We start from the raw sequence: 15,931 nt of genomic DNA on the forward strand, positions 1-15,931 counted from the left end.
CATTTAAAGCACTACGCACTCGCTTCCGGTACCGCATTTCAGAATAAAACTACTTCTGGAACAGATGTTACTGAAATCAGGTACGACCAGATCAGTGTTGGGAGCTTTACATAAACAGTGTATGGGTGCGAAAAGTAGGCCGACCAACAATAGAGTCTAACAAATACTCGTGTCACAAACAAATTACAAAAATAGTTACCAGCAACATTTATTCTGAATATTCTATTAAAGTAAATCGTAGACTAATTGATGGGTTAATTATGTTATCATATACTGTTATATCAGATTATTAGAATGTTGTTACTGATGTTGAAACACATTTGACAGTTGGTGGAGGTGGTGCAATATCTAACTACATTATACTGTTAAATAGTTCCATCTGAAGAACATTATCTTATTTTATAAATGTATGATGATGCATGATCACTTTCATATATGAAAGTGATCATGCATTTTGCTTGGAAAAAAGTCTAGATCCGGCAAAGGCTAAAAAGTAAAGTAAACTACTGCTACTACTATTACTACTACTACTAAGTGGTGAGCCGCCAGGGCCCTATAGGCCCTCTCTGAGGGCCTAAGATATTAAAAAAAAAAATATTTGAAAACATAAAAAAAAAAACATATTTTTAAAAAATATTTGTTTAGTTATATTTTTCATTAGTTTTACAAACAATAATTTGATTTAATTGTATTTAAAATAACATTTCCAAAGAAATAAATCCTTCGAATCTGCCTGTTCAGTTTCTGTTGGAATGTGAAGGGTTAAATGAAAGAAGCTCGTCTGGCCCTCTCTGCGAGTTACTGTCCTGCTGTAAATTCACAGAGGGCCAGCTATAGTAACTCAATGAGAGAGTAATGTCAAATGACAGTACAATTGACCAATCATATCTTCCCTCTAAATGGGTGAGCTTTATTTTCGCGGACTTTATCACAAGTTCCGCCCGCTGTGAAGTTTATGCATGTGTGTTATAGTGGTGCAGTGACGCGTCCTAAAACCCGGAAGTAAGCTGCGCAAGGGTTCCCTCGACAAAAAAGCAATGGGATTTCTCCATAGGGTTTTGGAAAATAGCTCGAAATAAGGTCTGTGGAAAACGAACCTGTTAGATAAATGCACGTTTTGTTCAGCCGGATAATATCCACTTGTCTACCCTACTTTTATAATTTTCGAATCATAAATCTAATCGATAGATTTATGATCGATAGATTAGCATAAGTTCGTTCATGATGGCTCATGTCAGTGATAGTGATGACATCGTTGCGAAATTATTAACCGAGTCATTTTCAAGATTGAGTTACAATGATAAATTGGAGTGGCAAAGGATCAGCTGCATGACCCCGCCATCAAGTGCTTCATCCAAAAGGACAGAGGTCAGAGGGCCTAGGTATAAAAGTCACGGCTCGCCACTGCTACTACTACTACTACTACTACTACTACTACTCAAAATGTGTGCATCTGCAATAAATCATCAGTTGTGAATTTTTGATGAATCACTCAGCATTTTCTTTTCCCATTGTAATTCATAAACCAATCCATGTAAAAGTACCACGTCAGAAATATTACACTACAAAGTAACCTCTAAAGAAAAACATGCACAGTTTGCCCTTCTCATCTCTTGATCTTGAATTTGCTCTCAGCTCAGATAACTGCTAATCTGCAGCAGCTAAATGTAGGAAGCCATCACTCACACGCTGCACGAAAACAACTGAAGAATATAGAATGAGGGCAGAGATAAAAAGGATGACACATCTAGTCCTCCTTTCTCTCCACTTGTGTAAGCTCTGTGTTTCCACCAACGCTGGGTTCACTTTAATTGACTGCTGCAGATTTGGTTGATGGGCCAGTGCAGCCATGATGCCTGTAGGCAAGGTGACCTACTGCTGTTTGATCATTAGATGCTGCACACAGTTTATTGTGTTCCCTTTAACAGTGTAGTCGACAATGATTTTGAGAAAATAATAAAACATCCAACAAATAATTTGTTCATAAAACTAAAACAACCATAATAAACAAGGCAAACATGTGAAACGCTATTCTTGAGTAACCTTCAAAAAGGGGGATCAGAGGGTGTGTGCTAATTATAGAGGCATCACAATCAGCCTTCCCGGGAAAGTTTACTCTAATGGCGCATTTCCACTACAGCGCGGAGCTCGCTTTAAGCGTGCCGTGTCGTGCCGTGCCCGTTTTTGGTTGCGCTTCCACTAGGCCTAGTTACGGCCCGGCCCGGCCCGGGGCCACTTTTTCACCTCTTTTCTGGCCCGACAAAATTGTGGTTCTATCGGGGCCAACAAACAGGGCTGAGTCGGGCCGAGTATGCTAAACTAGAGAGAGGAGCGCTGGCAAGGGGGCTACAACTACAACAAGATGGACATATTTGACCGTGATTTAATTGTAATACACGTTTCAAAATGATGCCGAAGTAACAACATACTGATACCGGTTAGTAAAAACCATGAATTAATGCTTTGTCAAGTCTGCAGACAGACGGCAGGCGAAAAACCTTTTAAAATGCGTGTTTTTCTAGATGGAGATTGGCTAAGCTAACGCAGTATATGCTCCGACCATCCACACTCACAACAACGGCCTATACAGACATAAATAAAGCAGCGACTGTATTCACCATGACACAGGCAGTCTGTGGTGTGTACTTGTTTAACTTTTGTCGAGTTTCTGAACATATATAAGGAGCTGTGAGCTCTGAGTGCTAACAGCTAACGGCTGTGTTGTGTTTCTGGAGTTCTCATTGAAGATGACGTCAGGGCTCCGCCTACACTGCGTTACTATAGTAACTACCCCAGTTCCTAAACTGTAATGGAAGCGCAGCATGAAGTGAGTCGGCCCTGTTAAGGCCCAACGCGGCCAAGCCGTACCGAGCCGTACCGAGCGTGGCCGAGGCCGACCGTGTAGTGGAAATGCGCCATAAGGTACTCGAAAGGAGGGTCAGGCCGATTGTCGAACCTCAGATTGAGGAGGAACAATGCGGATTCCGTCCTGGTCGTGGAACGACGGATCAGCTTTTTACTCTCGCAAGGATCCTGGAGGGGGCCTGGGAGTACGCTTCTCCGGTCTACATGTGTTTTGTAGATCTGGAGAAGGCGTATGACCGGGTTCCCAGGGAGTTACTGTGGGAAGTGCTGCAGGAGTATGGGGTGAGGGGGTCTCTACTCAGGGCCATCCAATCTCTGTACTCCCAAAGCGAGAGCTGTGTCCGGGTCCTCGGCAGTAAGTCGGACCCATTTCCGGTGAGGGTTGGCCTCCGCCAGGGCTGCGCTTTGTCACCAATCCTGTTTGTAATATTCATGGATAGGATTTCGAGGCGTAGTCGTGGGGGAGGGGGTGTGCAGTTCGGTGGACTAAGGATTGCACCACTGCTTTTTGCAGATGATGTGGTTCTAATGGCTTCATCGGCCTGCGACCTTCAGCACTCACTGGATCGGTTCGCAACCGAGTGTGAAGCAGCTGGGATGAGGATCAGCACCTCCAAATCTGAGGTCATGGTTCTCAGCAGAAGGTCAGTCATCCGGGAGGGACTCGGAGTTGAACCGCTCCTCCTTTGCGTCGAAAGGAACCAGTTGAGGTGGTTCGGGCACCTAGTAAGGATGCCACCTGGGCGCCTCCCTAGGGAGGTGTTCCAGGCACGTTTAGCTGGGAGGAGACCGAGGGGTAGACCTAGGACCAGGTGGAGGGATTATGTCTCTTAGCTGGCCTGGGAGCGCCTTGGAATCCCCCAGTCAGAGCTGGTTGATGTGGCCAGGGAAAGGAACGTTTGGGGCTCTCTGCTGGAACTGCTACCTCCGCGACCCGACCACGGATAATGGATGGATGGATGTGTGCTAAAATTATATATTATATCATGGTTGGACTTAGACGCTTAGACTATGACTCTATGTTGACCTGTTTTAATCCTCAGCCCTGAACCATTACTATACAAGTTTTGTTTGGGGGAAATTGGATTTACTGTTCAAGCCGCAAATTGGCCAGCACGCCACGACATTCGATGACAATATAAGATTTTGATTACTCTTCATCCTCTTTCGATTCTTCAGAGTTCTGTCATGAAAGCTGCCATGAACACTATCGTGAAGTTTGCCTGATCACAGACGTACAGAGAGGAGGTCAGGACCCTGTTATCTTGGTGCCAGGATAACATTACATAATTACACAGTAGGTGTGCAACTGTATGTTATCACAATAAACCTTTTAATTTTGAATCTTGAACATGGTATTTTGTTAGTTATATAATAAGATTCAGACAATAATAGACAATAGGCCAATGAAATGGATGTTTGATTCAGCCAATCAAACAGCCTCTTATAATCGGACAATCAAATGACTTGATGCAATGGTCTGATCAAATTGCTTGTTTTAACCGACCAATCAAATGACTCAGTTCAATCAACCAATCAAATGACTACAGACCAATCCAATTGTTTGTTTCATTGAGTCAATCGAGTGGCTTATTTCCAAGACAAATCAAGCGGCTTATTTGAATCGACCAATCAATAAACTCTATTCAATTGGCCAATGGCTAGTTTCAACCAGCAAATCAAATGGCTCACTTCATTTGGTCATTTATAAAGCTTGTTTTTATCGGCAAATCAAAACATAAAACAAACTAACTCTGATATAGTCCTGATTTATAATAGTTTATGCTTTCCTGACGAAAAAAATTACAATGGATGTTAAATATGAGAAGATTGATATATGGCTAGAGTCTTTTCTATACTGTATGGCTTTTCTTTATTCATCCTTCACAAATACCATAAATGATATGATAACACATTGGTAAACTAAGTGGACGTAACACAACTGTACATATTGTAAGTGTCTGGTGATCCTAAATGTTTTAATATCCTTTAACTGAATCTTACTTTTTGTGATGCAAAGAGATTGAATCATATGTCTTTGTTCCCCCTATGGACTTTTGCAGTACTCTCTTCACTTACCGACTTCATCTTGCAGAACATGCAGCTGCAGCACATCACACCTATTTCAGGATCTTTAAATGGGCTTCCTGGCTCTTTAACAATTGAAATTGAAGTGTTATCACTAAGTTATACATGATAGTAACACCTCCATACAAGGAAAACTCAAACTAAACCTTTTTAATATCATTTTTTAATCTTGCTTTTAAGTTGTCTGTATCCTGGTTTTCTTTTAATCTTACTGCATCGTGCTGCACAAATAAAGACTATTTGTTCCTTTCCTTGCTTTGTGCAAGAAACATGAGGTCCTTTCGGATATCTAAAATCAATTTCAATAACTCAGCTGGGTATTGTTCTGTAGCCTGAAGGTTTTCAGGCTACAGCCCACACAGCTAACTGCAGAGAAGCATTGTCATCCTCCTGCTGCTGAGCCTTGAACACCTGTGTTCCCTCCTCTGAGTGAAGAACACCGGCTGGCAGAGTGTGACAGACACCAGGGAGCTCGTTCAGGGACGGCCATGAGTAAAACCTCACCACCTTCTCCATGTGTGGGCCATCCACATTTTCAGTTTTGAGGCACCTTCTCTCCTTGTGTATAAACACAGATGAACAGTTTGTTTTTTGCTCAACCTGCAAGGACCGGGAGGGTGATTTTTTAAATAATGCAAAGACTTCCCGCTCTCACAGTGGGTGAGATGCCACTCACAGTGGGAAACCATAACACATCTCGGGGATTTGTATTCAGCTTATAACGATAGTGCTCTCTCTGGAAGCACAATGGTTGGCTGCAGCCACTTGTTTTAAAAAACCATTGTTTGCAATACAAAAGAAATATGTATTCCCATGTTTCAAATCTCCAGAAAATGTATGTGCGAAGAAATGTGTCTGGCAAGGTCACAACACCTTCTGCTTAATACACAGAGACATATGGTGCAGACAAACAAAGCAGCAGTTTTTGTTTGAAGAACAGAATGTCAGACGGCACAGATGAGATAAAACACTTCAGCCTTTCCGTAAGTCAAACAGAAAGAAGACTCACTCTGCATACAAATTGCTCTTTTCTCCCTCGTCCCAAAACATCACCTGCCATCCAGCATGACAGCTTGTCCGTGTCAAATCAGCCGCCCACCACCAGTGAAATTGAGATTCTGGCTGTGTGTGGCTGTCCTCTGAAGAAGGGAGTTAGACGTGGAGCAGTGAGTTGTGAGTTTGAGTCTTGCTCTGTCGCTGTCCATTACCTCAGCGTGTTCCCCTGTCACATGTGATGGGCACAGCGATCCCGCCGGAGGTGTCTGATGTATGAACTCTGACAGGCCTCAGGAGGAGCTGCAGGCATCAAGGACTTTCAACAGAGAAAGGTCGCCCGCTGAGGCGCGAGCAGGGGGGAGATGTGTGTCTCTGCTGTGATTGAGAGAGTGCTGGAAAGTGTCAGTTTGATGTTGTGGGACAAAAATGTTCTATGCAATTTGAAGTCTTTTACAGTAGAAAAACTTTTCTTAAACTTGAGAGGCTAATGTTGATGAGAGGATGATTGACTTTTCATTTAAGAGGCCCTATTATGCTTTTTGCGGGTTGCCTTTCCTGTAGTGTGTTTTAAAGGTTTATGTGCATGTAAATGGTCTGCAAAGACTATAATCCCAAAGTTCCCTCTAGAGGGATTTTCTCTTCAGTAGCATATGCTTCATACATCATGATTTATTTAGTGAGTCTGTTTCTACAGCAACTTTTGATCTCAGCCCAACAGGAAAAACTTCTTTGAGATATTTTCCGCGTATTCACTCAAACTGACTTTCCAACACACTCGCAAATTGTTGCTAATTTACAAAAAATGGTCTTAGAGAGCATCATTATCTTTCATTAGGAAAGTGTCCACCTCATAAATGTTAGTGCAATTTTCCCTCTGGTGCCCCTTTTGGTCGTTATCTACACATGGTTTTCAGACGGGGCAAAAAGGGCAAACTGCTTGCACATTCAGTTGCAAGGTATTTAGTTACCTCGTGGTAGCAAATTGTTCTCTGGAAGATTGAAATGCAGTCTATATGTGTGGGGCTTTTATTGTGAAAGGGAGATCGGGACCCTAAACAGACATCAAAAAAGCCAGTCCTATAAGGAAACCAAACTAAAGCCAGATGGTGTCATAATTCTAAAGCCGTTAACTTGTGCAATAAGTTAGAAAAAATCATTGTTACAGGATTGGACTGAAAAAAGGAAACAGTGGTAATGCATCAATCAAACAGATAGTCAAGGTCTCAGACAAGTTTTTTGTTTTTTTATCTAAACTTAAAGGGGACCTATCATGCAAAATGCACTTTTGTACGTCTTTTATACATGAATATGTGTCCCCGGTGTTCCAGGGAACTCACCAAGTGTCAGAAAACACAACCCTCTCTATTTTCCTCCATACCCAAATCTCTAAAAAAAGGGGCTGCAACGGATCTAATAAAAACTGATCCAGATTTGAACACTGTCCTGATGTCAGGACAGTGGCGCTATGGCTATTGGGCCAACTCCACCAATCAGGAGGAGACAGCCACGGCCATTGCCGTTCGAAAGCGCTGGAGACGCTGTAGTGCATATGCCAGGCCTGTAGATGGTGCTGTTCTCACAGAATCAGCCCTTGCAAAAACAGAGCTAACATTTTTCAAATTGAGCGAAATGAGGCATGGCTAAAATGCATGATCTGTTTGGTATTTTGAAAAAAATATATATAAATATGCCTTATATAGGTATGGTCCTACACTATATTATTCAAATATAGCATGATAGGTCCACTTTAAATAATTTGAGCACAAAAAAAGGCCACTTTACCAGTTCGGGATCACCGAATAAACTTGTTCTCTCTTGTTGTGGAGATCAGCTCCAGGTGTGTGTTTCTCCACACCTGCTCCCAACACTGTTCATTGGGAGTGGGCGGAGCCACCTGGCAGGTAGATGCCTTACCCCGCCCCTCAGCCCCTTACAGTAGTACATGTTATAAATTGCCACTTTTAAGCAAATACACATACTTTGAAGTAATGTTACTTAAAACAAGTTAACGTGTTTATTATTGGTTTCAGCAAGGACACAGGGGTTTTACTATGTGAAAGTGATGATTTGACCATTCATTTAAAGTGCAACAGGCTCCTTTCAACCTATATCAACTAGGATAAGGTGTATAAAGTACTCAGATGTTTTACTTTATTAAAAGTAGCAATACTACAGTGTAAAAAGTACTCTGATAAAAGGAAAAGTCCCCCATTTTAAAGTAAATTAACGGCATGAAATCCCCACCATCAAAGTATAAGAAGTAACAATACTTATTTTAAATAATTAGATTACTTGATTATAATTTGAGCTCATTGTAATTACTTTATAAACTGCTGGGTAGTAACATCTATAATAATGTATTGGTTGGATTATATTTTGTAGTGATAGCTCTGCAAAGTAGCTAGTAAAAATGCTGTGAAATTTAGTACACATTTCAACATTTGGCTACAAAATGTAAAAGTAAATTGTAATAATGTGAATATATTCAAATTAAGTGCAAGTTCCTCACATGTTCTACTGGAGTACAGTGTTTGAGTAGATGTACTTGGTTACATTCTACCAAAGCTGATTACCACTGATAACACCGGTCCAATGCTCTTACTGTAGGTCAGTTTTTGGTGTTACATTAATGGGGAAGCATATTTTATTATTAATAACATTTAGATTTGTGTTAAGCTTATAACATGAAAGTGTTTACAGTACATATTTTGTGTTTCTCACCCACTCAGTGCCCACTCTAGTGATGCAACAGAAAAACCCAATAAAATGATCAGACACAAACATAAAAGGATATTTGGAGGAAAACACCATCGAAACCCTGCGATGGAACGCTGAACTCTTTTTCCCCTCACTGTCAGTGTTGATGTTTCACTGTCAGCCGAGGGAGGGAAGTGAAGCTTGACTTCTTAATTAGGTTAACGAGATGGAAAAACACATTAGCAACCACCTTAATGACAAAATTAGCTCATTGCATCATTTCACTCCAGATATTAAGGGTGTCATTAAAGATGTTGTAGGCAAACAGAAGCCCAAACCTTCCCTGTCATGCGGATGAATCCTCTGGTTCTGATGCTGGAGGAGGAGGAGGAGGAGGAGGAGGAGGAGGAGGAGGAGGAAGACTCAGCACATACAGAATAACAAACACTCTGCTGCAGGGAAAGACACCTTGGAGACCCTTTGGACCTTTTACAGCTATGTCAATAACTCCAGGTGAGGTCCTCCATGCTACATCACCCTCATGGACATGGCACCAGGAGCAGCAGAGTGTCGAGCTTAAAGCCCGAAGGACACGAAAATATGATTCATGTAGCACTTCAAGGGCCAATCCATCAAAAAACAACCTACATGTAGCGGTAGCAGCCGCCAATATGAAAGGGTTTTCCAAAACATTTTTGTTGCCATGAGTCCATAAAGCTTCAACCTAAATCAAATCCTCTCCTGTTCGAAACATCAATTCAAAGTATTTATCATGAGGAAAACAAAAACTTTTTACCCATTTCTAAAACTAAAGCATACGTTTTTACAGAGCTATTTCCTGATTTTGCTTCAATTGAATTATTCTAGCTGGGTGGTCAGAAACATGACGTGTATTCAAAACCTCACCTATGCAAAAGTATATAAGGGTTGTCAGCTAAATGTAGTTAGAGTATGAAAAGTATCCCTAGTGATGTAAAACGTGTTTTACTATTATATATGATGTCTTTGGGTTAATATTTCTGCTGTGTTTGTTTCATTGTACTGCTTTAGATGTTGAAGGTTATGCTTTATTTAATTACTTGATTTACTGCTGTGTACATGTGTAGTTCCATTCACCGCAATTTATTATATTTGTTTTATTTATTTATCTAAAAAGAGACAAAAGCACATTAATTAACATGGGTACTTGAGACCATCATGTAAATGTGCCAGATTTAGAAATGTAGGCTTATTTTCAGCTGAAGTCTGGCAGGTAGATGGCATTAAGCTAAATTATACAAGCCCAATTACAGTACATATTAAAGCACACATTTCAAATGAAATACACCTGAATACAAACCCATAAACATGCAACAGACGGAAAAAAAACATTGATAGCACAGATACAAGCTAACAGGCACAGACGATTAAAAAAATAATGATATAACCCCTACTAGTTTATGGCAGTGTATTTAATTGTCCAGTAACAACTGTCTGTTTACAGAGTTAAGAGATGTGATCCTTAGATCTAGCGGTGCAGTTATGACATATTTTTGTAATTTCACCAGGAAATTATAGCTTCGCAATGGCTCGCTCGACAAAAATCTAAGGGATTTCCTTTGGATTTTGGAATATTGCTGAAAATAAGTGGCAAACACACATTTATGATACTCAACCCTTTTGTTCACCAGGATAATCTCCACATATTAACATCACTTTTATAATAGCTGTAGCGTAAATGGAATCTCCAGAAGTAAAGAGCTAACGCTAGGCTATAAACAAACTATATCCTGGTTGCATTGCTGCGCGTCAACACCGCTAAGCTAAAGCGTTTAGTAGTGTTATTGAGCCACTTGTTAGCAACCAACGTTTTTATGATACATAGAGGCTTCGGAAAATCACAAGTGGAGTATTTTATGCTGTCAAACAAAAAAGTGAAAATCTCTTCTACTTGTGATAACCACAGACCCTATTTCAGTTGTCTTAAAAAAAGAAGAAGAGAGAGGACAAGGAATTGGAAGTTGTAAATGCTAACTCATTTCCTGGTTTTGGGACACATTCCTGCACCACTCTATTGTGTTCCAGGAATATATTGCCCACTAGGAAAATGCTGACTGCCAAGAGGTACTTTTCTATAAGGTTTTTTACAATTACATCATATTCTATAAGATCATCAAGTGTTTTATTGCTGTGAAAACCACATATCTCTCCGAACTTTTCCTGAGTGTTGGTGAACCACCAGCAGAGATTCATCAAAATGACCCCACACAGACTCACATCCACACCACTAATGATTTCCTCTCTGTGCATTCAACGGCCCTCATTGTGAGGTGAAATCACATTATGCTTAACATGGCTGATGGTGATCTCACTGGTCTGGACCGTGTGTGTCTTGCCTGTTTCCTGTCAGCTGTTGTTTCTACCGTCTGCGTTGAAGGACGTCTGGCGTGATTGTGTGTGTAACTTTATTTAGTCACTTCCTGAGCATGTCACATGTTCCAGGGAAGAGAACACATCTGGAACAACCAATCAACCATCCATCAATATGCTGTCAACACCCTCAGGTACAGTGGCTTTACTAGTATCTATTATCTCATTACAGGCTACTATGGACACAAGCTGGTGCACATGATCTGATGACAGTATATTCCTGAGGTAGGCCAAGGCACTTTTGACTGCTGTATTACTTTCATAACTTTAGTTGTTTGCACAGGTTGTGTGTGTGTGTGTGTGTGTGTGTGTGTGTGTGTGGCTTCACTTTGTTTTTGGACAATTTTTTAAATGTTTGTTTCTGTTTTTTGGGAAGTACTAATACTGTTTTTTAAAAGTTTTTTTTTCAAAATAAAATAAAACATGAGGGAAACATTTCTCTCCTATGAATAATACACATTTTATTAATAATCTGTAACAAGGCGGAATTGTCTGTTTATAATGCGTTTTGAATTATGTCAGAAATCAGAATGAAATCTATAACCAAATATATAAAAATGTGTTTTTTATACATAGAATAATTAAGCTCTCCTTGTACTTAAACAATCTATTTCCGACTTTATAAAAATAAGCTTTATTGAAAAAAGTTTGGAGCATATATGTCCTGTATTCATTTAAAATAACTACATTGTGCGTTTAAAACATGTCAATCATACTTTCTGCAGCATCTTCCTTTTGCATAACTTGTCTAAGCAAGAAACTGACCATGACTATTAGTAGGCATATGCATCTCTAAATGAACAACATTTCCGAGGACTTCCTCACTCTCAGAGCTGTTATTCTTTTGTCTCTCATTTCTTTCTCTCTTATGCTGCATTTGGTGTAGATTTTATGCAAAGTGACATTACCCTCTGGTGGTTTGCACAGGAACTGCACAAAGTCTTTGTTCACTTATTCATGTGGATTGTTTGTTTATTAATAGAAAAGGTGGAACAAAATCCAAATAAAAAGAGGTATGGCCTATTATTGTAATGTAGGTGGTCACATGACACAGAAGCTATTCAAGAAAAAACAAGATTTACAAATTGAAAAAAGCTGAAATTTCATAAAGTCCAAATATATAACAAAAAAAGCATTACAATCTAATAAAGAGTTGTGTCTAAGGAGTCACATGACACAAAAGCTATTTGAAACAAATTAATTGTTCATAAAATATTCATATAAATTTGAAATAAAAACACTAATACCGCAAAAACTAAAATATATCGAATTTGGGGTCAAGTTATCACGCAATTATGCCTTTTGCCAAGATTGGTAGATTTCAGGCAGGCTACTAAAGGTGAACTACAGCCATTATCAAAACTACTACAGGTTATTTCTATGGTCTATAGATCAAAGCATTAAAGGTCCCATGTCATGGCCATTTCTACTGATCATAATTCCATTGTTGAGGTATACTAGAATAGATTTACATTGTGCAATTTTTCAAACTCACATTGGTTTCTCATACAGCATCTCTGTATAGTATGTGTATTCACTCTCTGTCCTAAACGGCTTGTTGGAGCTCCTGCCCTCCCCTCTCCCTGTGAGCCCAGTGTGCTCTGATGAGATCACCACCGTTACAGCGGAACATCAGTGATTATGTGTTACAATGGCGTTAGCAACCAGAAAATTACACCAGTAATGACAAACAGATGAGAATGCTGCGTGGGGTCTGGGTGCCGTGTTGGCGGGACGTTGCGGGGCTCGCTGCTGTGAGGAGCGGACAGTGTGAGCTGGGTTACTGGTGTCATTTCCTGGTTGCTGCGTGGGGTCTGCGGGTGTGTGCTCCGGCCGAGCTCGGGCCGGGTCTCGCCGTGTCCCACTGTCTCAGGCTGAGTCCAGGCTGAGAAATCCGCGGAGCTGCTGCAAAGAAAAATAAGGCTGACAGATACCCCATTCACACCAACGGTGTTTCGGGGCCGGTTCGGTGCTGGTGCTTGAAAAGCACCGGGTTTTCCTGTTCACACCACAGCGGAGCAGCCTCTAAGCTCCGGAATCCGGTTCGTTTCGAGCACCAAAAAGTTGTCCGTCTAGAAGCAAGAACCGCATACGTCACGCTTACGTCGGAGGGGGGCGAGATTAACCTGAGCTAACAGTTAAGGCGAGTACGGCAAATAAAAGTTGTAACAAGCAGTAGTGCTGAGCAAAGTGACTAGAACGCAACCACACACTTGTTAAAAAAAAACACACTTTATAAAGTCTGGCAACACTAACCAGGCTTCGTGTGATTCTGTTTATTTGTACCTTACTTTGACCATCCGTTCGCTGTTATTGATCATTGTGGAGAGCAGGCAGACGTTTTGTTTGTTATTATAGCAGCTATCGGATGGAATCAATGCATGGGCTGCACAGGTTGTCATGCCCGACTATCACAAGTAGAATCATAATGAAAAATACGTCGGTAAAAAGTGCCTGTAGAAAACTGCTTAGCAAGTAGTCAGTTTAGCTTCGGTTGCTATGCTAACATCACCCATGTTATACCAGAGAAACTTTCATAACAGCGTTGTGATGCCAAACAGCGTCAATTCAGACTGACACACATTCACTTAAGGGGAACTGGGGATATGTATCAGCTGCTTGTGTGACAGTCAGACAGTGAATACTTTAGAGCCGTGTGAGCTAACCCGGAGCTAACGGGAGAATACACTCGTGGAAGAGCAGCAGCACTGCAGCGGTCGCTAAATGCCGCTGAAACACATTAATAAACAATGAACCACGGCACTCTGGAGAAAAGTATAAGGTTGGAGAAGTCGTTATTTAATTTAATCTGGCTTCGTATGATTAAAAGCAACGCAGTCCCCGGCCCGTTGTTGTTGTGAGGTGAGCTCCGTTGGGGAGAAAATCAGCGACGTAAACTGTGACGTCATGACGCAGCAGCGGCAGCACCAGTCGGGCTCTGAGCGGTGTGAAAAGAGCCGGAGCTAAACCGAAGTACCGGTTCTGAACCTGAAAAGCTCTAGCACGGAGCTTGAACCGGAGTTGCGTTGGTGTGAAAGGGGTATGAGTGTGTGTGTGTGTGTGTGAGGAGCTCCGCGGATTGGTCCATTTGGACGTCGTTACGTCACTTGGTTCCCGGAAGAAAAAAATTGAAAAAGAAAAATCTCCAACGAGGCGTTCTGGGGCAGCATAGACAGGTCTTTTCTGTGTTAGAGTTTTACTCGCTACAGGGTGTACTTTGAGGGTTTCTGACTTTGCAGACCGTTTACATGCAGAAAAACCTTCACAACACACAATGGGACGGGTAATAACCGGAAAAGCATGACATGGGACCTTTAAAGGCTACACACAATTCATTTTACACTATACAGTCATTTCATTCGTAAATGATACAATTTTGATGATTGCAGCTTTACGACCTCAGAAAGTGGATTGAAGACAAACGAGCCACTGTAATCAGTTTATTGGTCAAATGAAAGGATGAATGTTGTGAGTACACACTTGCTTATCAAGCTACCAAAAGTCCATCTAGTTACAAACATACGTACCCTTTCCGTCTAAGAAACTATTATAAAGGTTAATGGGTTGTTTTTCATACTGACTGTACATAAAAAGAAACCAGGAACTGGATTTGTACATTACAAAACACCACAACATCTTGGATGAGAATGAAAAAGTTTACATAAAGGAATTTCAAAAGATCTTTCTGTATAAACAAATTTCCAAGAAGGATCTTCGCAAAAAATATTTCTTCTGCCTAAATAATTGTATCCTCTTTCCACATTTAAGTTCCTATATTTCAAAAATAGTTACAAAGAAACATTTCACTCCTTAAACTGGATCTATTTTAGGTCAAATATAAACTTAAAGCTATCTTAAAAAAGGAAAATCTTGTTTTTGCTTGTCGAAGACAATTGTAAACTCTGAGCGATACTTTCACAAAACAAGTATCATAAATTCCTCTTTAGTACCACATTATTTCTATTATTTCCAGGACAAAATTTAAGAAAAGAAATAGAAAAGAAGACTTTTGAGTCAAATTCACACAAAGAATGACTAAAATTATGTACAAATGACTAAAAACATTTCACAATAACTCAGAACGCTGGTGTATAAAAAACTAAAAAAACATGCCTCACACAGAGGATTTTTCCAGTTGTTCAAATCAGTTGCTAACGTTAGCTTAGCTTCTTACGCTACAGACGATAAAACGTGATTTCTCTTCAGATTTTTGGGGAAAACTAAAATCAAGAAGCGATAATTTACAGAGACGCTTTAATCGGAACCAACAGGTTCCTAATAAAATGTAGTCTTGTATAAATGTAATAATTTTCAGCATCTCTCTCTAAAGTGCACACAAAAAAAACGAAGTCACAGAAATAAAATAAGGTGGAAGTTGCTCACGAGAAGAATAATCTAACAAGGTATAAAACAAACAAATTATTTTACATTTGGACAAATGTTTCACCAAATACAAGATGGTGAACAAAATGCATTATTTTAAGGTTCCCTCTTTCTGTCCTCCAGTCAGCTGCTTCAGTACTTTGGCACTTTGGTGTAGTCTTCTGTGTGGATGTTCCTGCACAGGCCGATGGACAAGATCATCCCCACCAGCTGGCAAACAAAAACATAGATCAATACTTAATTAAAACCTTACATGTTTTATCTATGAAACATGTTTATTTTAAGAGTGCACATCTTTAAATATTGTATGTCTACGAAACTTTCTCTATCTCTAAAACATAAAATATAAATAATGTTTATCTTTAAAACACGTACTTGTTTGTAACGGCTCTTTTTGATTGAAAGTAAGCCGTAGCCTCACTATGAATATGCTGTTTGTCACAGTTTGTACTGTGACATGATGTATGGGGGCTTTTACTATGTGGCCACTACA

The 15,931-nt window shown here is 40.3% G+C and overlaps 1 protein-coding gene across 1 annotated transcript in view; it reads right to left on the reverse strand.

The window, feature by feature from the left end:
- Positions 1-14,482: 14,482 nt before the first annotated feature.
- Positions 14,483-15,931, reverse strand: part of LOC117472257 (CD82 antigen-like) — a 29,197-nt gene continuing 27,748 nt past the window's right edge. The window contains exon 9 of the mRNA XM_034117433.1: positions 14,483-15,648. Coding sequence (XP_033973324.1) covers positions 15,571-15,648 — 78 coding nt within the window. The 3' untranslated portion in view covers positions 14,483-15,570. The remainder of the gene's footprint in view (positions 15,649-15,931) is intronic.

This window comes from Trematomus bernacchii, unplaced genomic scaffold (assembly GCF_902827165.1).
Source record: "Trematomus bernacchii unplaced genomic scaffold, fTreBer1.1, whole genome shotgun sequence".
Classification (NCBI taxonomy): domain Eukaryota; kingdom Metazoa; phylum Chordata; class Actinopteri; order Perciformes; family Nototheniidae; genus Trematomus; species Trematomus bernacchii.